The sequence below is a fragment of the Lutra lutra genome, chromosome 6 (genome assembly GCF_902655055.1).
Source record: "Lutra lutra chromosome 6, mLutLut1.2, whole genome shotgun sequence".
Classification (NCBI taxonomy): Eukaryota; Metazoa; Chordata; class Mammalia; order Carnivora; family Mustelidae; genus Lutra; species Lutra lutra.
The window spans coordinates 7,807,906-7,833,314 of NC_062283.1; the positions used below are offsets into that span (position 1 = coordinate 7,807,906).

Here is a 25,409-nt window from a genome sequence, read left to right on the forward strand (position 1 = left end):
ACCTGTACTCTAAAAACTATGAATCAGTGATGAAGGAAACTGAAGATGATCGAAGAAATGGAAAGACATTCCATGCTCATGGGCTAGAAGAACAAATATTGTTAAAATGTCTGTACTATCCAAAGCAGTCTACAGATTTAATGTAATCCCTAACAAAATATCAACAGCATTTTCCACAGAATGAGAACAAACAACCCTATAATTTGTATGGAACCAAAAAGGACCCCAAATAGCAATACAATCTTGAAAAAGAAATATAAAAATGGAGGTTTCACAAATTCCAGATTTCAAATTATATTACAAAGCAATGGTAATTAAAACAGTATGGTACTGGGGCACCTGCGGGGCTCAATCGGTGAAGCACGTGACTCTTGGTTTCAGCTCAGGGCACGATCTCAGGGTCATGAGATCAAGCCCTACAACAGGCTTCACACTCAGACAGAGTCTGCTTGTCCCTCTCCCTCTGCTCCTCCCCTGCTCATGCTCGCTCGCTCTCTCTCAAATAAATAAATAAATCTTTTTAAAAAAGTTAAAACAGTAAGGTCCTGGGCATGAATACACAGACATAAACCGATGGAATAGAACAGAAAATCCAAAAATAAACCCACAATTATATGGACAATTAATCTTCAAAAAAGGAAGAATAAATACCCAATGGGGAAAGACAGTCTCTCCAACAAATGGTGTTGCAAAAACTGGACAGCCACATGCAAAAGAATGAAACTGGACCACTTTCTTACACCATACACAAAAATAAACTCAAAATGGATTAAAGACCTAAATGTGAGACCTGAAACCATAAAAATCCTTATAGAGAGCATAGGCAGTAATTTCTCTGAGATCAGTAATAGCAGTATTTTTCTAGTTAGGTCTCCCGAGGCAGGGAAAATAAAAGCAAAAATAATTTATTAGGACTACATCAAAATAAAAAGCTTCTGCACAGCAAAGGAAACAATCAACAAAACTGAAAGGCAACCTACAGAATGGAACGAGACATGTGCAAATGACAGACCCAATAAAGGGTTAGTATTCAAAATATATAAAGAACTGATACAACTCAACACCCAAAAAACAATCCAATTAAAAACTGGGCAGAAGACATGAACAGACATTTGTCCAAAGAGGAGAGAAAGATGGTCAACAGATATGTGAAAAGATACTCAAAATCACTTATCATCAGGGAAATGCAAATCACAACTACAATGAGATCGCACCTCACACCTCCGAGACTGCCTAAAATCAAAAACACAATAAACAACCAGGGTTGGCAAGGACGTGGAGGAAATGGAACACTCTTGCACTGCTGGTAGGAATGCAAACTGGTGCAGCCACTGTGAAGAACAGCATGGAGAGGTTCCTCAAGAAATTAAAAACAGAACTACAGGACGCCTGGGTGCCTCAGTGGGTTAAGCCTCTGCCTTCAGCTCAGGTCATGATCTCAGGGTCCTGGGATCGAGCCCCGCATCAGGCTCTCTGCTTGGCAGGGAGCCTGCTTCCTCCTCTCTCTCTGCCTGCCTCTCTGCCTACTTGTGATCTCTCTCTGTCAAATAAATAAATAAAATCTTTAAAATAAAATAAAAAATTAAAAATAGAACTACTCTATGATCCAGTAATCACACTACTGGTTGGTTACCCAAAAAATATGAAAACACTAACTCAAAGGGACACATGCACCCCTATGTTAACAGCAGCATTATCTACAACAGCCAAACTATGGAAGCAGCCCAAGCGTCCATCAATTGATGAATGGATAAAGAAGAGGTGGTGTGTGTGTGTATTTACATACGAAATTTATATATGAAATTTATATATGAAAAAGAATGAAATCTTGCCATTTGCAACACAGAGCTACAGAATATTATGCTAAGTGAAATACATCAGTCAGAGAAAGACAAATACCACATGATCTCACTCGTATGTGGAATTTTTTTTTTTTTAAAGATTTTATTTATTTATTTGTCAGAGAGAGCGAGGGAGAGAGAGCGAGCACAGGCAGACAGAATGGCAGGCAGAGGCAGAGGGAGAAGCAGGTTCCCCGACGAGCAAGGAGCCCGATGCGGGACTCGATCCCAGGACACTGGGATCATGACCTGAGCCGAAGGCAGCTGCTTAACCAACTGAGCCACCCAGGCGTCCCTCGTATGTGGAATTTAAGAAACAAAAGAACGGAGGAAAAAAGAGACAAACCAAGAAACAGACTCTTAACTATAGAGAACGAACTGATGGCTACCAGAGCGGAGATGGGTAGGGGGTTGGTTAAATAGGTGATGGGCATTAAAGACTACACTTACCATGATTAAAAAAGTAAATGTTATTTCTGACTTGACATTACCACAAAGCATTTCTAAAACAGAAACAGTAAAAACTCTTCAAACAAAGCAGGTCCTACTTCACTGTATCATAAAAGGATACATTAAGAGCGTGACCATTTACTAAAATAACTTCTAACAAGTAACACACAATACGAAGGCTTTTCCTCTGCCAAAAAAACAATAAACTTTTCATCTGCTGGAATCCACATCTAGTTCGTTCTCACGTCCTTACACCTCCTAACACTATACCCTGTAACACACACCATGATCAGGCCACACTTATAGAATGAATAAATGATCTACAAATATATGAAGGAACTATTAAGAACCACAAAAGCCCAGCAATTTAGAAATGATTTCTCTGAAACTGGGGGCAACTAAACAAAATGCCTTATTCCAACCTATGTAAGCTTATCACAACACTCCACGTTTGTAACTCACATGCTTCTCTTACGCCTATGAACTAGAACCTCAGTCAAGGGCTGCACAATGGACTTTTTTCCACTAACCAAAAAGCACATGCTATGTTTATTCACAGCTGGCTCAGGCGTTAAGCATCTGCCTTCAGCTCAGGTTATGATCCCGAAGTCCTGGGATAGAACCCCATGGCAGACTCCCAGCTCAGCAGGGAGTCTGCTTCTCCCTCTGCCTCTACCGCTCCCCCTGCTTGGGCTCTCTCTCTTTCAAATGGATAAATAAAATCTTTAGGGGAAAAAAAAAAAAAAAAAAGAGGCATTGGACAAGAGCTAATTGCTCAGAGCCTCTGTCAGATTTCCCTATGGAATAATTACATTCCTGGGTTCACATAGTAAAAAGCAATTTTAAGTATATACCCACATAATCTCTCTTCTCCCCAAATAGTAAAAGCATCTATTATTGGTAACTGAAAGCTAATTCCGAACATCTTATATACTGTTTCCAGAGATCTGTGTATATTTCACATAACCTGTATTTTATACCTATTCACATCAATTATAAAGTTAAAAGAAAATATTTTCGGTCTACATTCCATCAATAAAACATGTCAAATTATTTAGCAATAATAGTTTTTATAAACTCCCACCATTCCACAGTAATGGAAGAGACTACTGGCACAGATAACCCAGAAATCATTCATCTCATATATTCAACCTAAGTATAGACTCTGTAGAGATTTCCTTTAGAGGTCTTACAGAAGCTCCTATTGTTCATTCTTCCTGGGCTACCGCATCTGACCAGGGAGAAAAGAGATTCCACAGTCTGGGGCATGCAAGCCAGACTAGAATTAAACACACACTACAACTTTCTAAAGTGGGGATAATCAACAGTACATAATGTCAATACAAATACATACAGACAATACAACTATATAAAAGTAATATACCACATTAAGAAAAATGAATTTCATATTCAAGTGATTGCTCCCTTAATCCTCCCTTTTCACTATTCCCAACTAAGCAGCTAAAATGTAACAAAACCTAGCATTCTTGTATAAATACACCAGGACAATTGTTTTACCTTTATTATTTAGAAAAGTACTGTAATAAGACCAAATACAATCTGCTAATAGACTAAAATTTAAATTAAAATGCATTAGATATTTAATGCCACCAAGGAAAAGTCAAGCTAATTTTTTTAAATGTTTCAGGAGATAATCTCACAGGCTACTGTCCGAATACCCAAACTGCACCATCAGGAAATACTAAGGCAAACCCACAAACTTACACTAAAAATTACTAATGAATACAGAAAAATAATCCCCTTTTTTTAGAGAAATAATTCTAAAAGCACATTTTGATACTTTTATCTAAAGAACAAAATTTAATATTAAGGATGATTTCACTGTCTAAAGATTAAATGACCAAAAACGCAGAGTAAGACATTCGGATTATTTAGTTGCTGAAGGATAGACTGCTAGGAAAGGAGTTTCCAATCCTCCCAAAATCTCACAGGCCCTCTTGAGGCTAGGACTTTGCCAATCACACAGACAGTAGGAGCTAGAGAACAGTGGTCTCAGTGTTTCGGAGCGACAGAGACCTCACTGGGTGATTTAAGGTAGGACACAATCCCTCCATTCTCGTTTGTAAAGTACAGATATCAACACTTCCTCATCGCCCAAAAACTAACTAAGGTAACATACAGAAAGCGCTGGGCCAGTCTCTGTAACAAAGCATTCAATTATGACCCCATTCAATGTACACGCCGCCAGCAACAGTAACATGGATGTGTGTACGCGCCGGTTACTACATACACGTATTTCCCAGCTCAGTCCCCAGAGAGCACCTAGGAGCACAGACACTTCATGGTGGTGATGAGCACACCTAGAGTCCACAGCCCTGGTGTGGCTCTCAACACCATCCTTCTTGTGAAAGCAATCAGAACTACCTGGAGAAGTGGCTGCTTCCAAGGCTACGGAAGGGGAAATATGAGATTAAAACATCTTGTGGTGTCAGAAAATAAGGAAGTGCTCAAAAAAATGGGCACATGTTGAGAAGACACGGGAACCAGCCTGAATGAGGCCCTATGGCCAAAGCCGGAACAATACAAGCAGCAGAATTAATAATGACCATATTGGACCATAACCCACAGAAGAGAATATTCAGTATGTAAATTCATACTGATACACATAAATACAACAGGGGAGAAAGGGTAGTCTTTCCTTCCAGAAGAATCCCGGTGAGTAAGTATAGAAGAAAAGAAAACAGATAATCACCACTCAACAAACAGTATCGTAATGACTGCTGCAAACAAGTTCCATGGACAGATACTAAAATTATCAAGATATTAAAATTAGTAGAGAAAAGGCTGAGGAGAAATAGGATATTTACTAATTACAATGAGAAAAAGTAGTAACTTTACTATGGAGAAATCTGGCAGACATAGTCCACTGGTAATAAGACATACTGATTCATGAGAAACTATGATCCATCAGGAACCCAATGGGCCCTTCTCGCCAAGACTGCATACATAACCTTACGCTAATCATGAAGGAACATCCGACAATGCAAGGTGAGGGGCATTCTACAAAATAACCAGTAACTCACTGGTTTTCCTCAGCAGTCCACAGACATAAAGAACAAGAAAAAACTGAAGAACTCTCACAGACTGAAGGAGACTAAGGAGACATTACCAATAAATATAAAGTGAGATCCTAGATTGGATCCTGGAACAGAAGAAGAGTGTAAATGGGAAAACTCGTATAATTCAAATAAGATAAGCAGTTTAGGTAAGCGTATTGCTCTAATGTTAACTGCCCAGTTTATTAAACACAGTATAATTATGTAAGATGTTAATATTAGGGAAGCTGGATAATGGACATATGCAACTATAATTTTACTACTTTTCTGTAAGTCTAAATTCATTTCAAAATAGTTTTTGGAAGTACTTTTAAAATAGGATATCTGTAATTATCCAGACAATGTGTAATAGCTATCATTTTGTTTTGCCTTAAAATCATTAAATTACGTTAAAATATTTTTTAACTGTTAAAACTAAAATACATATCTCTGAAAAAATTAGCTCTGAAACATTCATTCAATAAAATGCATTACAGATTTCATTACCTGTAATTTCATATCCATAAGCAGCTAGTTGTCCAGCCATATATTCTCCATCTGAATTATTATGAGAACAACCCCATGTTCGCAACCAAATTTTCTGTATGCCTGGAATGGTGCTGCAAAATAATAAAAAAAAAAAGTAAGTCTCATCAAGGGATTTTTGGAACAAAAAAAAAAACACAAGATGATTTCTGAGCATATCATTCAAAAACACAGCAATCTATTCACAATCTATTCATGAAATACACCAACTTAATCCAGAATCAATTGCTACACCAAGTCTATAATCAAAATAAAATAACCACGGGATTCTTTTTTTTTTTTTTTAATTTGACAGAGATCACAAGCAGACAGAGAAGCAGGCAGAGAGAGAGAGGGAAGCAGGCTCCCTGCTGAGCAGAGAGCCCGATGCAGGACTCGATCCCAGGACCCTGGGATCATGACCTGAGCTGAAGGCAGAGGCTTCAACCCACTGAGCCACCCAGGCGCCCCTAACCACAGGATTCTAAGTTAAGACTCTCTATATAAAATTAGATCTCCTTTTTCTCCGAATTATATTTTAAATTAAGTCTCTCTACATAACAAGATCTCCTTTTGCTCAGAACTGTGTTTTAAATTCAGTACTACTAATGTACTATTGCAAAGTTAAACTCATAGGAGGGTAATACAAATAACAACAGCAAAGAAAATGGTTCTAGCAACAGAAGCAAAGAAAGAAAAAGTAAGTATATCTACCTGCTCACTGACTCCTATATAATAGTTACAATCTTTATTTTATAACTAAGATATAAGCAGCTGACTCAAAACAGAAAAACTATCACCCTCTAGCAGAATTAAAAATATCCCATGTATAGAGTTATAAAAATGTAATATTTTTAGGAAGGGAAAAAAAGGACTTTCAACTTGGACTGCCCTAATAATTTGAAATTAAACAGAAATTACCTTAAAGACATTCAAAGCAAATTTGATAAACTTCAGTCATTAAAATATAAGGACAGTTTAAATTCACAGATTTTAAAAGCTTACTGTTCCAAACAAAATAACCAAGTGTATTAAAACTTTCAACAATTAACTAGCTAAACAAATGTAAGCATATTAAAGCCATAACAACTGCATAACCCTTTCTGGCTAGGTTGTCTTAGAATTTCACTCTACAGACCTAACATAATAAAACAGCATGAATTTATTTGTGCCCAACGCCTTTAGCTGATCCATAAGTATTTGTAAATTTCTTAAGAAAAATGAAGTACCCAAACCAACAAACCACCATCTCAAGAATTCAAAATTCCAGGAAAAGTTTGAATTTGGAAGTAACACAAGATTCTATACCAACTACAGTAGTGGAATCAAAGATCCTGGGGGCAGTGGAGCGGGGGCGGGGGGGAGATCCTGTTTGTGCCAAATAGTGCCCTTGGCCCTGTCTTCAAGAAATACGCCATCTCACATTTTTTTTTTTTTTTTAAAGATTTTATTTATTTATTTGAGAGAGAGACAGTGAGAGAGAGCATGAGCGAGGAGAAGGTCAGAGGGAGAAGCAGACTCCCCATGGAGCTGGGAGCCCGATGTGGGACTCGATCCCGGGACCCCGGGATCATGACCTGAGCCGAAGGCAGTCATCCAACCAACTGAGCCACCCAGACGTCCCTACATCCTTTTCTTTTTTTTAAGAAATTATTTTGCTAAATTTAAAACCATTCAAATAGGGGCGCCTGGGTGGCTCAGTGGGTTAAGCCTCTGCCTTCGGCTCGGGTCATGGTCTCAGGGTCCTGGGATCGAGCCCCGCATCGGGCTCTCTGCTCAGCGGGGAGCCTGCTTCCCCCGCCCATCGCCAACCCCCTGCCTCTCTGCCTACTTGTGATCTCGGCCTCTCTCTGTCAAATAAATAAATAAAATCTTTAAAAAAAATAAATAAAATAAAATAAAAATAAATAAATAAAACCATTCAAATAAAAATAAAAATCTACATATCTGCTCTCAAGAGTTCAAAGACTTTCAGAAAGAGACATTATGTATATCACATCCGGTAGTACCAGTTTCTTCCCTGAGCATACTGAATATAATTTCAAAACAAGAGCTTACCTATCACTTGGTGGACTGTTTTCCTCTTGCAAATATTTTTGGGTGTTTCGCTTTCGTGCCTTTGGAACAACGTGCTTTCGTGCAGAATGCCTATCTTGTGGCTTTAAATCTCCCTGTGACACAATATCTTCTATGTCATCCAGTAGTATGTCGCAGGACGCAGAAGGCATCTTCTCTATTATCTAAGAAAGTTATAAACGACAGCAGCACATGAGTCCCTCAGAAATCTGTTTAACAGAGTATCACCTATAAAATATTCCCGCTGATCTCGAGTCTAATAAAGCCTTTACATTTAACCTTAGGTTTACAAAAAACAAAAAAGATAAAGAAACACAAGGAAACAATCAGACAAATCCTACTGATAATGGGACATCCCAAGGTTCAAGTGATCTATCCCCTCAACAGATCAGTATCTCAGAGAAAAAAATAAGAAAGGGACTATTCGTGGTTAAAGAAGACTCAAAAGCCTAACAACTAAAGGTAATTCACGTTCTTGATAATATCATACTTTGTCCAACCAGCTGTAAGACATTTTGGGGACAACTAGGAACATCAGAATATGAAGTGGGTGTTAGGTAATATTACAGTATGGCTATAAATCATTAGACGTAAAGTACCATCCTTACGTTTAAAAATCTTATTTCTGACAATGTATACATGACTTTACTTTTTATTTATTATTTTTAGAAAATCTTCTTAGAGATGCTTATTAAGTATTTGGAGATTATATATCATTATGCCTATAATTTACTTTAAAACAATAAAAATACATAAGATATATGGAAAACATTTACAAGTCCTAAATCTAAGACATAGGTGTGTTGGTGTTCCTTATCCAATTCTAGTTTACTGAAAGCTCAAAATGTTTGAAATTAAGAAAAATGTGGATACAGCTTCCAGGAAGACAGCACAGACATACTTTTCCCTCCCTCCTCCCACTAAATACAACTAAAACTAGGGATATTATATATAAAATAAACATTAGAAGACTTTGAAAGGCAGAGAGAAGGAGGTAAACTGGCTAGGGACCTGGGAACCCAAGGAACAACACAATGGTGAGTCGCCTGGGGTTTCTTTTGCCTTCTATATCCCAGACTTGAAGCTGAAGAAGCCAGCAACCCAACAGATGCAGACAATAAAAGCCCCCCCAAAGGCTGTTCTCTTTGCAAAGAATCAGAAAAGGTGTGGCCTAGCGAGACAAAAATTTTCAGACAATAACCATTCTACTCCATAAAACAAAACATAAAAAGTCCCACAAAACACAAAACCGGAGTCCCACCTCCTGACTTCTACTGCTGTAATGAGGCACCCCAAAACACTCCACCAGGACAGAACCAGAGTAGGGACTCTGGACTTTCAAACCAACCAACCCACCAGTAAAGAACCTCCAGGCCCTCCCCACCCACTCAGTGAAAACCAAACTGGTAAACGAGTTTAAAATCAAATTCCTATCAAAATCCCAGCAAGATGTCTCATGGACATAGATAAGACTGTTCCAAAATTCATACGGGAAGATTAAAAAAAATTAAAATATCTGAAATAATTGTGAAAAAGAAATAGTGGGAGGAACTGGGCTGCCCAATTTTCAGACTCATCATACAGAGACAGTAATCGAGACTATGTGGCATTGGAGGAAGAACAGAAATACGAATCAAGAGAACAGAACAGAGACCTGCAAACAGACCCACACAAATATGCCAAGGGATTTTTCATGAAAGTACGAAAGCAATTCAATGAAAGAAAGATAAATTTTTCTATTAGTGCTGGAGCAACGGGACGTTTATAGACCAAAAAAAATGAACCTCAATCTATTTCACTGTTTACACAAAAATTAACTTAAAATGTATCACGAACTTAAATGTAAACACTGTAAGCTTTTGGGAAAAATCCTAAGAGAAAATCTTCTAGACTTAGAGCTAGGTGAAGAATTCTTAGACCTGACACCAAAGTGCAACCATAAAAAGAAAAATTAATAAATCCAGACATCACCAAAATTTTAAACCTTTGCTCTGCAAAAGATCCCTTTGAGAAGATAAGAAGTCAAGCTACTGAGTGGGAGAGAATGTTTGCAAACCACCTATCTGACAAAGGATGGTATCTAAAATTCAAAACACAATAGTAAAGAGGTCCCTGGCTGCTTCAGCCGGTGGAGCGTGCAATTCTTGATGTCAAGGTTGTGAGTTCGAGCCCCATGTTGAGGGCAGAGATCACTTAAAATTAAACTCTTTAAAGAAAAAAAATTGTTAAAAAAAATACAATTAGTAAATGGACAAAGAACATAAAGTCATTTCACCTAAGAGGATACAGAGAAGGACAAATGAGCACATTTAAAGATGGCCCACATTACTCATCACCAGAGAAATACAAACCCAAACCACAGTAAGGTATCACTACACATACCTATCGGAATGACTACAGGACAAACCAGCGAGAACATTAAAGCCGACAAGGATGGAGAAAAACTGGATCACTCACACACTCCTAGTGGGAACATAAAATGGCACAGCCACTCTGGAAAACAGTTTGGCATTTTCTTAAAAAACTAATCATGTGACGACCACGTAATCCTGCAATTACATTTGAGGGTTTATCCAAGAGAAATAAAGACATGTAGAGCCTCAACACAAATGGTGACAGCACAAATGTTTCTTTGTAGTAGGCGAAACCTGCAAACACCTAGATGCCCCTCAGTGGGTGGTATGGGCAAACAGGCTCTAGCACCCGCATACCACAGACCACCACCCAGCAACAAAACACCTACAACCGGTACCACAGCACCTGGTTCAGTCTCCAGGGAATGATAATGAGTGGAAAGAGCCATGCCCGAAAGGTTACATACTCATGGTTCTATTTATAGAATATATTTGAGACTGAAGTAACAAAATTACAGAAATAGGGAACACAACAGAAGTTAGCAGGGGTTAAGCAGAGGAGGACAGGGGAGAAATGAATGTGACTATCGAAAGGCAACAGGAGCGATCCTTGGGAGTGATGGAAATGTTCTCCATCCTGACTCTGTCAATGTCAGTCCCCTGCGGTAATACTATATTACAGTTTTGCAAGATGTTACCACTGAGGAAAACTGGATAAACCTTATAGCATCTCCACATAATTTTTATTACTGAAAGTGAATCTATAATTATGTGAAAATAATTAAGAAAAAAGTTATCTGGAAAGAAAAAGGAATATACGCTGAATGCACTGACTGAATACTACTACTACACTTATGAAGAAGTGCTTCACGGGGTCATTCATTAAGCATCTGCACCTCCATGAGTTTGGTGGTGTTACTGTCCTCACTTTAAAGAGCCACCTGAAACACAAAGAGCTAACTTACCCAATGAGCCCAAGCCTATTTGCTACTTCATGTAGCCTCGAATGCCTACGTGATGTAGGTATACCGAATGACCACTAGTCCTCATCTGGGTTGCCCAAACCAGTGTTAAGGATCCCTAATACTCCCTGTCGGTCTCAAGCCTCTCAGACAAATCTTCCCTCTCTTCTCTTGCCTCATCCTCCCATGAACAACTTTCAATTAAATGAGCAGTTTCCCGCCAGGATCATTTTGTGCCCTTTACTGTAACAGACTCTGTACAACTGTAACAAATTATGCCCAGTAAATCAGACAAACCTGTGTTCAAAGATAGTTCTACACTGGTAGTAAAAGCAAAAGATTAAAAATAATCTACTAAAGATTGGTTAATATGTGGTTAACATGTATACCGCATTGTCCTGGTGGGGCTGCCTATCACTCCTCTTTCCCTAGACACAGGAATGCACCCCAGGACCCAAGCCTTTAAAGTGACCCATCTCCCGGCCACAATAAGTGGTTCAGGGATGGACGTGACAAGCCCAATCACTGGAAACCATCAAGAGTACTTCTATGCCAGAGCTAACAGGAGAGACGGCTTCCCTTTCACTGAAGTGGCTAAGTAGGGAAGATGTCAGACTGAGGATGCTGGGGGCCATGCTGCCCACCATAGGGCAGAAACTGCCTAGGGAACAAAGCGTAATGGGGGCTGGAGAGAGAACACTGACAGTATTTAAACACCTGGATTCAAAGCCTGTTCTGCCCAGTTATGTGAGCCAGTAAATTCCCTCTGTGGCTTAAATTAGTTTAAATTGGGTTTTCTGCTCTTGCAAAGAAGAACCCTGGCCAACTCAGCAAATTAGGGAAGGAGAAATAAACTAAGTTAGTCTTTCTGAAATTGGTTCTATTTATTTCAAATATGAACGATCAGTGGGAAAAAATGGTTCTGTGGTCAAATAAATTTGGGAAACTCTGCCTCCTTACAGACTCCCAGTATTCATTAGTAGATCAAAGACTGTGAAAAGCTGCAGTAAAGAGCCTAAAACTCATTTATCTTAGGAGTTTTCCGAAAATTAATTTCTCACAGATCTCCTCTTAATGAGGCTAAAGATGGTACCAAAAACAGAAGGCCTGAATGAAGCAGACCCTCAGATCCCTTCCCACATTCTGCACAGATGGAGGACTTCCTTCTTTTACAGGGAAATGCTTCTCTGCCCATGTACTCTGCCTACCAATCTGTTCCTGTAAGTGAATGGTCCACCACCCCCCAACCAAGAACAATCCTTCTACTCTGACTTACTCAAGCACGGCCTCCCAGCAATCACTCCTCTTCCTGCAACATCACGGCCTCCGTACCAAATCATTACTATCTACATATAAACATGATGTTATTCCACCCGCTGAACAAACACGATGTTATTTCTCCTACTGTATCTGGACTCTGCTTGCTCCCCGTACTACCTCAATCATATCCCTCTCCCTCAAAGAAAAACTCCTTATCCATTTGCAACAATGTGGATGGAGCTAGAGCCTATTATATTGAGGGAAGTAAGTCAGTCTGAGAAAGATGAATACCATATGATTTCACTCATATGTGGGATTTAAGAAGAAAAAAAAAAAACAAGCAAAGGATTTAAAAAAGAGATAAGAAGACAAACCAAGAAACAGATTCTTAACTCTAGAGAACACACTGATGGTTTCCAGAGGGGAGGGGGGAATAGGTGATGGGGATTAGGGAGGGCACTTGTGATGAGCGCCAGTGATGTGCAAAAGTGTTGAATCACTCTACGGTACCCCTGCAACTAGTATTACACTGTATGTTAACTCAATGGAATTTAAAGATTTATTTATTTATTTGCGAGAAAGAGACTGAGAGAGAGAGAGAGGGCGTGCATGAGAAGGGAGAGGGTCAGAGTGAGAAGCAGACTCTCCGCCGAGCAGGGAGCCCGATGCGGGACTCGATCCAGGGACTCCAGGATCATGACCTGAGCCAAAGGCAGCCGCCTAGCCAACTGAGCCACCCAGGCGCCCTAACTCAATGGAATTCAAATAAAAACTTAAAAAAAAAAAAGAAGAAGAAGAAGAAAAACTCCTGTGAGTTCCAACTCAAGATGGTGCTGTAGAAAGACTCCAAGCTCACCTCCTCCACAGAACACACCAAATTACACCTATTAATAGAACTCCTCCTCCTAGGAACAGAGAGCGAGTGAGCAAGTATGGAACGACCACAGACGGCACGGCAGGAGAAGAGCAAGAGAGACAAAGACACAGCAACAGAGGGAACCCCCACCTCCAACACTGTGAACTGCAGTAGGAAGGAAGGGACAGTACTAAAGGACGAGGAACAGATCCCTCTGTCCTTGGACACAGGAAAAATAAAAAAATAAAAACATGGTTTAAAAGGGCAACTAGCAAGGGCACCGGGGCAGCTCAGTCAGGTAAGCATCTGTCTTTGGCTCAGGTCATGATCCCGGGATCCTGGGATCAAGTCCCGCATCAGGCTCCGCAGGAAGCCTGCTTCTCCCCCTCCTGCCTCTGCCCCTCTCCCGCTCCTGCTCCACCACTGTCGCTTGCTCTCAAATCAATAAAATCTTTTAAAAGAAAAGAAAAAAAAAGAGCAACTAGCATGAAAAAGCAACAACCCTAAAACTCTGCCAAGCAGCAGAGGAGCTACAGGAAAACCTCTCCAGGTCAGAGGGGCTGGGGGACTACAGTTGATGCTCCCACCCCACCTTAAAAGCCGAGACCAGAACAGGGTCCCGACTCCATGATGGACAGATCCAAGCCTCCCAGTGAGACTGTGACTTCAGCAAGCCCAGGGTCCATAAGCTCACACCAGCCCTAGATGTACCGGGGCACACAAAAAAAAGCCTGGGTTTAAAAAGGCCAAGGAGCTACGGGAATTCTCTCTGTCTCCTCACCTCAAAAGGCGAACTGAAGAAGGGTCTGGCTGCCCCTAAGAGATAGATTCCAACACCATAACTGGAGGGTCCCAATGCTGTAACTGGCAGGTCCAGTCGCCACAGGGAGCTTGTGACCTCAGCAAGCCCAGGGTCCACAAGCCCAAACCAGCATCCCGTGGTGCTGGGGCAAAGCAAACAGGCTGCAGTTTTGTGTTTTGTGTGTGTGTGTCTGTTTTAATTTTTACTGTTTATCTTTGTAAAATTTGACTTATATAGCTTATATTTTTTTCTTTTTGGTTTTGTTCTTTTTTCATCTTTTTTTCTTTTTTTTTCTTTTCTTTTATTAATTTCTTTTCCTTTAAAATGTTTGTTCTTTATCCTTTCTGTAAAAAGCCACAGTTTAAAAGAGTAACTAAGCACATATAGCCACAGCTCCAGCCAGTCAGCAAAAGTCTGCAAGAATACACGGTCTGCACAGGAGTCATCTTTCTTTCAACTTTTGGAGAAGGAACCCTTTTGCCTAATTCATAGAAACAAACACAAAGGTCAAGAAAAATGGGGAGATAGAGGAATATGCTCCAAAAGGAAAAAAAATAAAACAAGGAAAAAACCTCAGTAAAAGAATTAAATGCAACTGACTTAAGCAAAATGCTTGATAAAGAATTTAATGTAATGATCATAAAGATACTACGTGGGCTCAAAAAAAGGAATAGAGGAACTCAGTGAAACCTTCAATATAAAGATAGAAAATACTAAAAGAACCAATCCAAGCTGAAAAATACAATAACCGAAATAAAAAAACACACTGATGGAATCAAGAGTAGGTTAGAGGATCTGAAGAACATATCAGCAATCTGGAAGACAGGATAATGAAGAGCACATGAGCTGAACAGCAATGAGCAAAGAGTTCTTATAAAAGGAGAAAATATTAGGAGATCCCTTGGATAACATGAAGTGAACAAACATTCACATTAGAGGGGTCCCAGAGGGGCGCCTGGGTGGCTCAGTGGGTTAAAGCCTCTGCCTTCGGCTCAGGTCATGATCTCAGGGTCCTGGGATCGAGCCCCGCATCGGGCTCTCTGCTCAGTGGGGAGCCTGCTTCCTCCTCTCTCTCTCTCTGCCTGCCTCTCTGCCTACTTGTGATCTCTCTCTCTCTCTCAAATAAATAAATAAAATCTTAAAAAAAAAATAAAAAAATAGAGGGGTCCCAGAAGAAAAAGAGAGAAAGGTACAGAAAACTTATTTGAAGAATAACTGAAAACTTCCCTAACTTAAGGAGGGAAATAGACATCCAAGTCCAAAGAGCAGAGTTCCAAAAAAAAGAACCCAAGGAGGTTCATACCACAGCACATAATAATTAAAATGTCAAAGGTTAACGATAAAGGGATAATCCTAAAAGCAGCAAGAGAGAAACAAAAAGTCACCTAAAAGGGAATCAAGGTAAGGCTATCAGCTGATTGTTCAACAGAAATTTTGCAGTCCAGAAGAGGAAGGTATGATATACTCAAAGTGCAGAAGGAAAAAGCCCACAACCAAGGATATTCTACCAGGCAAGATTATCATTCAGATTTAAAGGAAGAGAAAGAGCTTCCCACACAAACAATAGATAAAGGAGTTTATCACCACTAAGCCAGCCTTAAGAAAAATGTTAAAGGAACTTCTTTAAGTGGAAAAGAAATAGACATAATTAGACATAAGAAAAAGTTGTAAAATATGACAACATATATACAAATGTGGAGCAGGGAGTAAAAAGAGAGGAGGAAAAAGAAAAAGGAAAAAGATTTTTTTTCTGTCCTTTTCAGACTGTGTTTGAACTTAAATGACCATCAAATTAATATGAACTGCTCTTTACTTAGTATGTTATTTATGAATCTCATGGTAACCACAAACCCATGAGAGATACACAAAAAACAAAGAGAAAGAAAGCCGAACAAAACACTATAGATCTATACCAATCTCAAAGAAAGAGAGCAAGAGAAGAAAGGAAGGAAAAACTACAAAAACAACCAGAAAAAAAAAAATTTTTAAATGGTAATGAGTACACACCTATCAATAACCACTTTAAATGTAAATGACCTAAATGCTCCAAACAAAAGACACAAAGAATGTTATTTTTTATTTATTTTTTTTTTTTTTAAAGACCCATCTGGGGTGCCTGGTTAGCTCAGTCAATTGAGCATCCAACTCTTGGTTTCAGCACAGGTCATGATCTCAAGGTCATAGAACTGGACCCTATGTCAGGCTCCATGCTCAGTGCAGAGTCCACTTGTCCCTCTCCCTCTTCTCCTCCCTCTCAAATAAATAAATAAAATCTTTAAAAAAAAAAAAAAAAAGACTCTTCTATATGCCACCTGTAAAAGACTCACCTCAGATCTAAAGACATGAACAGACTGAAAGCAAAAGGATGGAAAACATCTGCCAAGCATACAGAAGCCAAAAAAAATAAATAAATAAAGCTGGGATAGCAATACTTCAACAAAATAAAGTCTTTAATAAGAGACAAAGGGCATTATATAATAATAAAGGGATCAATCCAAAAAGAGATATAACAATTGCAAGGATCTATGTACCCAACACAGCAGCACCTGAATAGATAAAGCAAATACTAACAGACATAGAGAGAGAAATTAATGGTAGGTAATACAATAACAGTAGGAGATTTTAACACCCCACTTACAGCAATGGAGAGATCAGCCACAGAAAATCAAGAAGGAAACAATGTATCTGAATGACACAATGGACAAGATGGACGTAACAGATCTCCATCCAAGATCACAGAATACACTTTCTCTCCAAGTGCACATGAAACATTCTCCAGAATAGATGACATATTTGGCCCAAAATCAAGCCTCAATAAATTTAAGAATACTGAAATGATACCATGCATCTTTCACTACAATGGTATAAAACTAGAAATAAATCACAAGGGAAAAAAAACTGGAAAAAACATAAACACGGGGAGACTAAACAACATGATACTAGACAACCAATGGGCCAAGAGTCATCAAAAAAGAAAGTTAGGGCACCTCGGTGGCTCAGTCAGCTAAGCATCTGCCTTTGGCTCAGGTCATGATCTCAGGGTCCTGGGATCAAGCCCCATCTTGGGCTCCCTGCTCAGCGGGAGTACTTCTCCCTCTCTGCTTGTGTACTCACTCTAAGAAATAAATAAAATCTTTAAAAAAAAATTTAAAAATACATGAAGACAAATGAAAACGAAAAGACAACAATTCAAAATCTAGGAGACACAGCAAAAACAGTTCTAAAAGGGAAGTATGTATCAATACAGGCCTACTTCAAGAAACAAGAAAAAAAAATTCAATCTAACTTTACACCTGAAGGAACTAAAAAAAGAAGAGCAAAGCCCAAAATGAGTAAAAGAAAGGATATAATAAAGATCAGAACAGAAATAAATGATGCAGAGACTAAAATAACAGTAGGGGGAAAAAAAATCAATAAAACCAAGAGTTGGTTCTTTGAAAAAATAAAAGTGAAAAATCTTTATGGAAACTCACTGAGAAAAAAGGCAAAAGGACCCAAATAAATAAACAAGAGAGAAGTAACAACTGATACCACAGAAATACAAAGGGTTTTAAGAGTATACTATGAAAAACAATATGCCAACAAAATGAACAACCAGGAAGAAATAGATATATTCCTAGAAACACACATAATCTTCTTAAACTGAACCAAGAAGAAATAGATAATCTGAATAGACCACCTACAAGTAATGAAACTAAGTCAGTAATCAAAAAACTACCAAGAAATAAAAGTACAAGACCAGCTGGGTTCATTAGTGAATTCTACCAGACACTTAACACATAAATAATTAATACCTATTCTCCTCCAACTATTCCAAAAAATAGAAGAGGAAGGAAAGCTTCCAAATACATTCTAAGAGGCCAGCATTACTCTGATACCAAAACCAGAGACACCACAAAAAAAGAACTACAGGCCAATATCCCTGATGAACATAGATGCCAAAATTCTCAACAAAATATTAGCAAACCCCATAAAACGATACATTAAAAAGATCATTCCCCTTGATCAGATGGGAATTATTCCTAGGATGCGAGGATGATTCAATACTCATATACCAATCCACGTCATGAACCACATCAACACGACAAAGGATAAAATTCATATACTACCTCGATAGATATAGAAAAAAAAGCATATGACGTATAAAAAAAGTATATGACAGAATTCAACATCCATTCATGATAAAAACTCTCAACAAAATGGAATTAGAGGGAACATACCAAAACATAATAAAGGCCATATATGAAAAACCCACAGCCAACATCATCCTCAATGGTGAAAACTTTCCCTCTAAGGTCAGGAACAAGACAAGGGTGTCCACTCTCGCCACTTTTATTCAACACAGTGCTGAAGTCCTAGCCACAGCTCAGACGAGAGAACATAAGTACATCCACACTGGTAAAGAAGTTAAGCTGTCATTATTCACAGATGACACGATCCAGTTTTGGAAGACTCTTATGTTTCTAGATACATCCCCTAAGACAAGAAAAACAAAAGCAAAAACAAAGTACTGGAACTAAATCAAATAAAAAGCTTTTGTACAGCAAAGGAAACCATCAACGAAACAAAAAGGCAACCTACTGAATGGGGAAGATATTTACAAGTGATATATCCAAAAAGGGGTAATATATACAAAATACATAAAAAGCACATACAACTCAACACCAAAAAAAAAAAAAAAAAAAGCCTATTAAAAAATGGACAGAGGACCTAGATATTCTTCCTAAGACAGATGGCCAACAGACACATGAAACGATGCTCAATATCATTAATTATAGGGAAATGCAAATTGAAACCACAATGAGCTATCACCTCGCACCTGCTAGAATGTCTAAAACCAAGAAGGCAAAAATGAACAAGTGCTGGAGAGGAAGAGAAAGGAACTCTGTGCGCTGCTGGTAGGGAATGTAAATTAGTACAGCCACCACGGAAAACAGCATGGAGGTTCCTCAAAAAATTAAGAACAGAAACACCAAAGGATCTAGTACGTCCACGAACTGGGTATTTACACAGGGAAAAGGAAAACACTAACTCAAAGATACATGCACTCCTGTGTTTACCGCAGCATTATTTACAATACCCAAGACATCGAATCTTGCATGGATTATTGCCAATTAGTCTCCCTATGTCAACCCTTAATTCCCAAAGGACATTTTCAGCACCAGAAGCCAGGGATTCCTTTAAATCCTAACTTCATCTCAAGCTTCAGACTGCCAATGGTATTCCATCTCAGTAAAAAACCAAAATCGCGGGGCGCCTGGGTGGGTCAGTGGGTTAAGCCTCTGCCTTCGGCTCCGGTCATGATCTCAGGGTCCTGGGATCCAGCCCCCGTCTCTGCTCAGCAGGAAGCCTGCTTCCCCCTCTCTCTCTGTCTACTTGTGATCTGTCAAATAAATAAATAAAATCTTAAAAAAAAAAAAAAAAACAAATCGCTGCAAAGATCTGCAAGGACATGTACGATCAGCCTCTTGTCACCTCTCTGACCCTCTTTCCTACCATCCCCCTTCTCCTTCCACTCAACACACGAGCTTCCTCATACCCACCAGTACACACTCATCCCACAGTCTTAGCCTCGTCTGGGATGCCTTCTGGACTTTGTTCAAGCGTCACCACTGAAACCATTATGAGCAACTCCCACCTCACTGTGCACGCGTGCGCGCTCTCTCGCGCTCACTCTCACACACACACACACACACACACACTTGCTCTCCCACTTCCCTGACTTGTCTCCTTACCACAGCAACTTCATTACCCACTCAGAGGTTCTCATTAATTTTTAATCTTTTTCTACCAGAACATGTACTCCACGAAGGTAAAGGTTTATTGTTTTACTGAGAGAGAGAAAGATACAAGCGCGCATGGGAACCAGAAGGGCAGAGGCAGAGAGAATCCCAAGCAGGCTCTACACTCAGCAGAGCTGGCCACAGGGCCCGATCTCATGACCTGAGACCATGACCTGAGCCGACATCAGGAGCTGGACATTTAAGCAACTGAGCTGCCCAGGTGCCCCAAAGGTAAAAGTTTTTGTGTGCTCTGTTCACTGCTTTATCCCAGCAGTACCTAAAACTGCAGCTAGCACATCACAGGTTCTCAATAATTTTTTTTTTTTTTTTACTGTAGTTGACCAAGTCTAACAAGATATGGCCCCTGGCTACTCCCTCTGTCCCAACTATACTAAACCTTTTAGATATTCGCTAAGTATGCCAAACCGGTTTCTGACTTGGAGGTCTTCACACCTGTTTTTTACTGACTGGATTATCATGCCCCAAATATTTGTATGGCTCTCTGGCCACTTCTCTCTTCAAATGACACCTCCTTAGAGAGGCCTCTCCTAACCACCGCATCCAAAGTAACCACACAGGGACGCCTGGGTGGCTCAGTCAGTTAAGCACCTGCCTTTGGTTCAGGTCATGATCCCAGAGTCCTGGGATCGAGCCCTGCATCAGGCTCCCTGCTTAGCAGGGAGTCTGTTTCTCCCTCTCCCTCTGACTGCTGCTCCCCTTGCATGTACACGTAAGCTCTCGCTCTCACTCGTGCTCTCTCTCTCTCTCTCTCTCTCTCTCCCCCTCTCTCAGTCTCAGGCAAATAAAATAAAATAACCACAAAGAGACCAAGCACCCACACACACTCAAAATGACCTCTAAGCCGACACTATAACTGCAGAACATAATTCCATCGTTCTCACTGCAGTGTAAGCTCCATAAGGAAAAAAGGCATTACCTCTTTCTCACCACAGCATCTATGACACCTGTAACAATGCCTCGCCCAGAGCAGGCACATGGTATTTGTCGACCGAGTGAATGAATTAATAAAATGCTTAAGGTAAATTTAGCTAGTCTCTCTATAACATAGGAGGAAATTCTGACACTGGATGTGAAGTTGAAGCAAATATCTAATAACCCCCAAAGTTTCTTCTATCGCTATTCGTCCATGAAATAAATAAGGTGAGTGACAAAAGCTAAGACCAGATAGTACCTTCAAATGTTACTAAAGAACGCCTGAAGGATTCTGAATTGAAAACCATATTTCTTAATTACATATTTTTTTTGAAAATTGGGCTGAGTCTTTTTTTTTTTTTTAAAGATTTTATTTATTTATTTATTTGACGGACAGAGATCACAAGTAGGCAGAGAGGCAGGCAGAGAGTGAGGGGGAAGCAGGCTCCCCCCTGAGCAGAGAGCCCGATGTGGGGCTCGATCCCAGGAACCTGGGATCATGACCTGAACTGAAGGCAGAGGCTTAACCCACTGAGCCACCCAGGTGCCCCTCTTAATTACATTTTTAACATCCCATACAGCATTGTGTATGGACCCAAAGAAGGGAAAGAGAACAGAGAAAGAGAGATGAGATGGGCCCACTAAGAGAGAGGCTAAGCCTCTCCTTTTACAGAACTGAAGTCCAGAGAAAGAAAAAGATTTGTGCGCCGACAGAGCTAGAATTAGAACCCAGGCCTTCTCTCAGCACCACGCTCCCCCATAGCTGCGCCTCACTGGCAAAGCCCGGACCACGTGAGAGTCTAATGCTATGCTAAGAAATAAAGACACTCCAGGAAAAAAGGGATAAAGGAAAAACCGGCACGCAAGAAATGCAAACAGCCAATAAGCAGCAGAAATACTGCTCGAGCACAGTAACAGCAAGTGTTGAAACAATAAATTACTTTTGTCTACCCACTGCTTAAAAAAAAGAAGACTGTCAAAAGCCCTACTGCTGGCTGAAAGTATGGTAAAACTGTTATATCCTTTCTGGAAGGCTTTCTAGCAATACCGACCAAACTTTAAAACACATATATCCTTTGCCCAGCAATTCCATCTCTAGAAATTCACTTCAGAGAAACAAAGGAGACAAATACAAAAGCAGGGGATGGTAAACCTGGCCGCTTATCACAAGCACGTTAAAACAATCTCACTCTGGGCGCTGCCCTCGGCTCTGCTCATGATCCCAGCATCCCGGGATTGAGCCCCGCATCAGGCTCCTTACTCAGCAGGGAGTCTGCTTTTCCCTCTGCCTGCTGCCCTCCCGCTTGTGCTCTCTCTTTGTCACATTAATAAATAAAGTCTTTAAAAGAAAAAAAAAAATCTCACTCATCAATAAAGTTTTTACTTCCCACAAGCTGGTAGGAGGAATTGTTAGCCCTCAGAAATTTATAAATGAGTCTTGGGACTAAGAAGAAAGCAAGACAATATTTAAAGGTAACAACAGAATCATAAACTTTTTTCTCAAAAGATAAAGGAATTCAAGTTCGATAAAGGGAATAAAAATCATCAGTAAAAAGGGAGATACTAAAAATGATGAGAAGAAAAAAATATCCTACAGTAGTATGATTTCCATGTGTGATTTATTAGGAGAGCTTTTATAGTACCAAATATCCAGGTCCCATTCTGAATTAGTATCTACAAGAGTGGCATTTAAGAATGTTAACGCAGGGGCGCCTGGGTGGCTCAGTGGGTTAAAGCCTCTGCTTTTGGCTCAGGTCATGATCTCAAGGTCTTGGGATAGAGCCCTGCATCGGGCTCTCTGCTCAGCAAGGAGTCGGCTTCCTCCTCTCTCTCTCTGCCTACTTGTGATCTGTCAAATAAATAAATAAATAAAAATCTTAAAAAAAAAAAGAAAAAAAGTTAACGCAAATCCTGCCCAGGTAATTCCACTAAACATTCCTGATTGAGATCCACCATTCTCCTGGACAGATGTTCTCAATCTTGAGTGCTCACTGTATTCACCTGATAAGCTTTTGAAAACTATGTACAAATGAGGAGCACCTGGGTGGCTCAGTGGGTTAAGCATCTGCCTTTGGCTCAGGTCATGATGTTGGGGTCCTGAAACCCAGGCCCTGCATCAGGCTCCCTCCTCATCAGGGAGCCCACTTCTTCCTCTGCCTGCTCCTCCTCCTGACTATGTGCTCTTGCACATGCACTCCCTTTCTCCTTTTCTCTCTGACAAATAAATAAATAAAATCTTTAATAAAAAAAAAAATCTTAGGCTTCAAAGGACACCATCAAGGAAGTGAAAGGACAGGTCATACAATAGGAGAAAATATTTGCAAATCATATGTCTGATAAACATCCAGTATCAGAATGCAATAATTATCGAAGTCAACAATAAAAAGACAAATAACCCAATGTAAAATATGACAAAAGATATGAATACATATTTCTCCAAAGAAGGTGTACAAATGGCCAACAACCACATGAAAAGATGTCAACATGATTAACTATAAGGGAAATGCAAATCAAGACCACAATGACCTACCACTCCACACCCACTAGGAGGGCTAAAATTAATTAATTAAAACAGCATTCACTAGGATGTAGATTAGGCCACCCAGAAAGAAAGAGAAAAGGATTAGGAACCAAGCCTTAAGGGAGTCCAAATTTAATTGCCAAACGGAAGAGAACCAGCCTATAAAAGAGACCAAGAAGCAGCAACCCCAAAAGGGAGAAAATCTGTAGGTGACAGAAGGCAAAGAGAACATGTCCAAGAGGCCAACAATGTCAGTGCTTCTGAATGTAGATGAAAAGTACAGTGAATGAAAAGTCTCTTAGATTTGGTGATATAGCATGATACGCAGAGAATGATATTTCCATAGGCTGATGGTGGCAACATTACTAAGAAACTAGGCTGCCTTTCTGAACTTTCTAATGTGTGTAACACTTCATGCAAGCATAAAAAGTTTGAAATAAAGGAGTACCTTGATTATCTGCAATTGGTCTCAAATCCTCTGGGAAGTCTGGAAAATAAAAACGGATTAGAAAAAGCGTGCTCCCAGCAAGTTCACAAACCCACAGTTAAGAACTCCTTAAGACTAGCTAAAAGGGATTAGACTTCATTAAAGACTGCCTTGTGCAGCAAGGTGAATGATGTTCCACACTACTTCCAACTTCGCACCGATCTTACGGGTCAGGTGTGTTTACATCCACCATTATTTGCCATTTCGGTGGTGGAGCGTCTGGCCACAGTTATAAACATCACCCGAACCCAGCACTACAACACGTCTGCGTTATTCGAGTAATTCCAACTACAAAACGGAAACTAGGCAATGAGGTAGATATACAGATCACCATCCACGAGAAAAACACTGTTGCCCCGAGATTCAGAGGGAGGTTTTATGAGTAAAAGGAACAAAACTGAAAAACCACAAGACATTGGCCCCTGTAGCCAACTTCAGTTTAAATTCAGGAAATACAGCTCTGTTAAAAGCTACGTAACCGCGAAAGCCTCGTCCCATCCCACAAATTCGGCACAGAAAGTGGGAGAACGAATGAAATTAGATTTGACAATAAGGAACGAGGCCCCTTAAATATTTCTTACACCCTTCCAGCACCTAACGCCAACGACTCGGTCCTCACTTCTGGCAGCGCTCCACGCCTCCCAATTCCCCCCACCCCAGCTGGCAAGTCCCCTTTCAACTACGAAAACAAACCAGCAAACCGCCCGAGAAAGACCGAAACTGGAGAAACAGGCTCCACCATTAAAGAAGCTCTAGCCACGCTCTGCCTCACACTGATCCACCCGCCACCCTGAGCCAGAGATCAGGAAACAATTTACCAGCCCAAACAGAGAGAAGCACACGCTGTTCTGCGGCTACGGGAAACACTTCAGATGGAGCTCGCCATGACACATACGTCCCGCCACGTCTATTTGCGCATGCTCGGCGACGGTGGCCCGAAGAGGTCAAATTGCATCATCGTTGAAAGTGCGAGTTCAGGTCTAACTTGTTTTGGTAAAGATTACAGTCGGAATTCCTTTGATTGCAAGAGTGAAAATCGACACCAAAACCTGAGGTTCTTAAAAGCAGTTAATAGTATCTTCTGCTGAGCTTTTAGTACGTGACAGACACCGTATTAAGCGCTTAACATAAACATTATCTCCCAACTTCTTCTTATTATTATTGTTATTGTTATTTTACAAAAGAGGAAACAAGGAGTGTACGTACTTGACTGAAGTTACTATACTAGTAGTAGCAGTCCCCTGTGCTGAATTCAATTTTGCCCAGCTCTGAAAGAACCCATTCTTTTCATTACATTTTACTTACTCCCTCAACCTTTTGTGAAAAGAGATCATATTGGAGAAGGGGGTAGAAAAGGGCAAAGATCGGTTGAATTAAACAGTATAGATCATTTAACACCAAGCAAGGGGTTTTCTTAAGGCTTGGAAGGCAGCTAAACTGTAAGGCAGTTTAGCAGAAAGAACTTTCATGGAGTATACTGATTCTGACCTAGTTGCCTTCCAT

At 40.0% G+C, this 25,409-nt stretch overlaps 1 protein-coding gene across 3 annotated transcripts in view; it reads right to left on the reverse strand.

Moving 5' to 3' along the window:
- CDKAL1 (CDK5 regulatory subunit associated protein 1 like 1) overlaps nucleotides 1-24,822 on the reverse strand; it is a 708,279-nt gene extending 683,457 nt beyond the window's left edge. For 2 of the 3 annotated variants that reach the window (XM_047732825.1, XM_047732823.1), the window contains exons 1-4: nucleotides 24,725-24,822; nucleotides 23,868-23,906; nucleotides 7,931-8,112; nucleotides 5,855-5,967 (exon numbers count right to left, since the gene is read on the reverse strand). In XM_047732825.1, the coding sequence (XP_047588781.1) occupies nucleotides 5,855-5,967; nucleotides 7,931-8,100 (283 nt within the window). In that variant the 5' untranslated portion in view covers nucleotides 8,101-8,112; nucleotides 23,868-23,906; nucleotides 24,725-24,822. The remainder of the gene's footprint in view (nucleotides 1-5,854; nucleotides 5,968-7,930; nucleotides 8,113-23,867; nucleotides 23,907-24,724) is intronic. The other variant, XM_047732824.1, reaches the window with a different exon arrangement.
- Nucleotides 24,823-25,409: the final 587 nt, after the last annotated feature.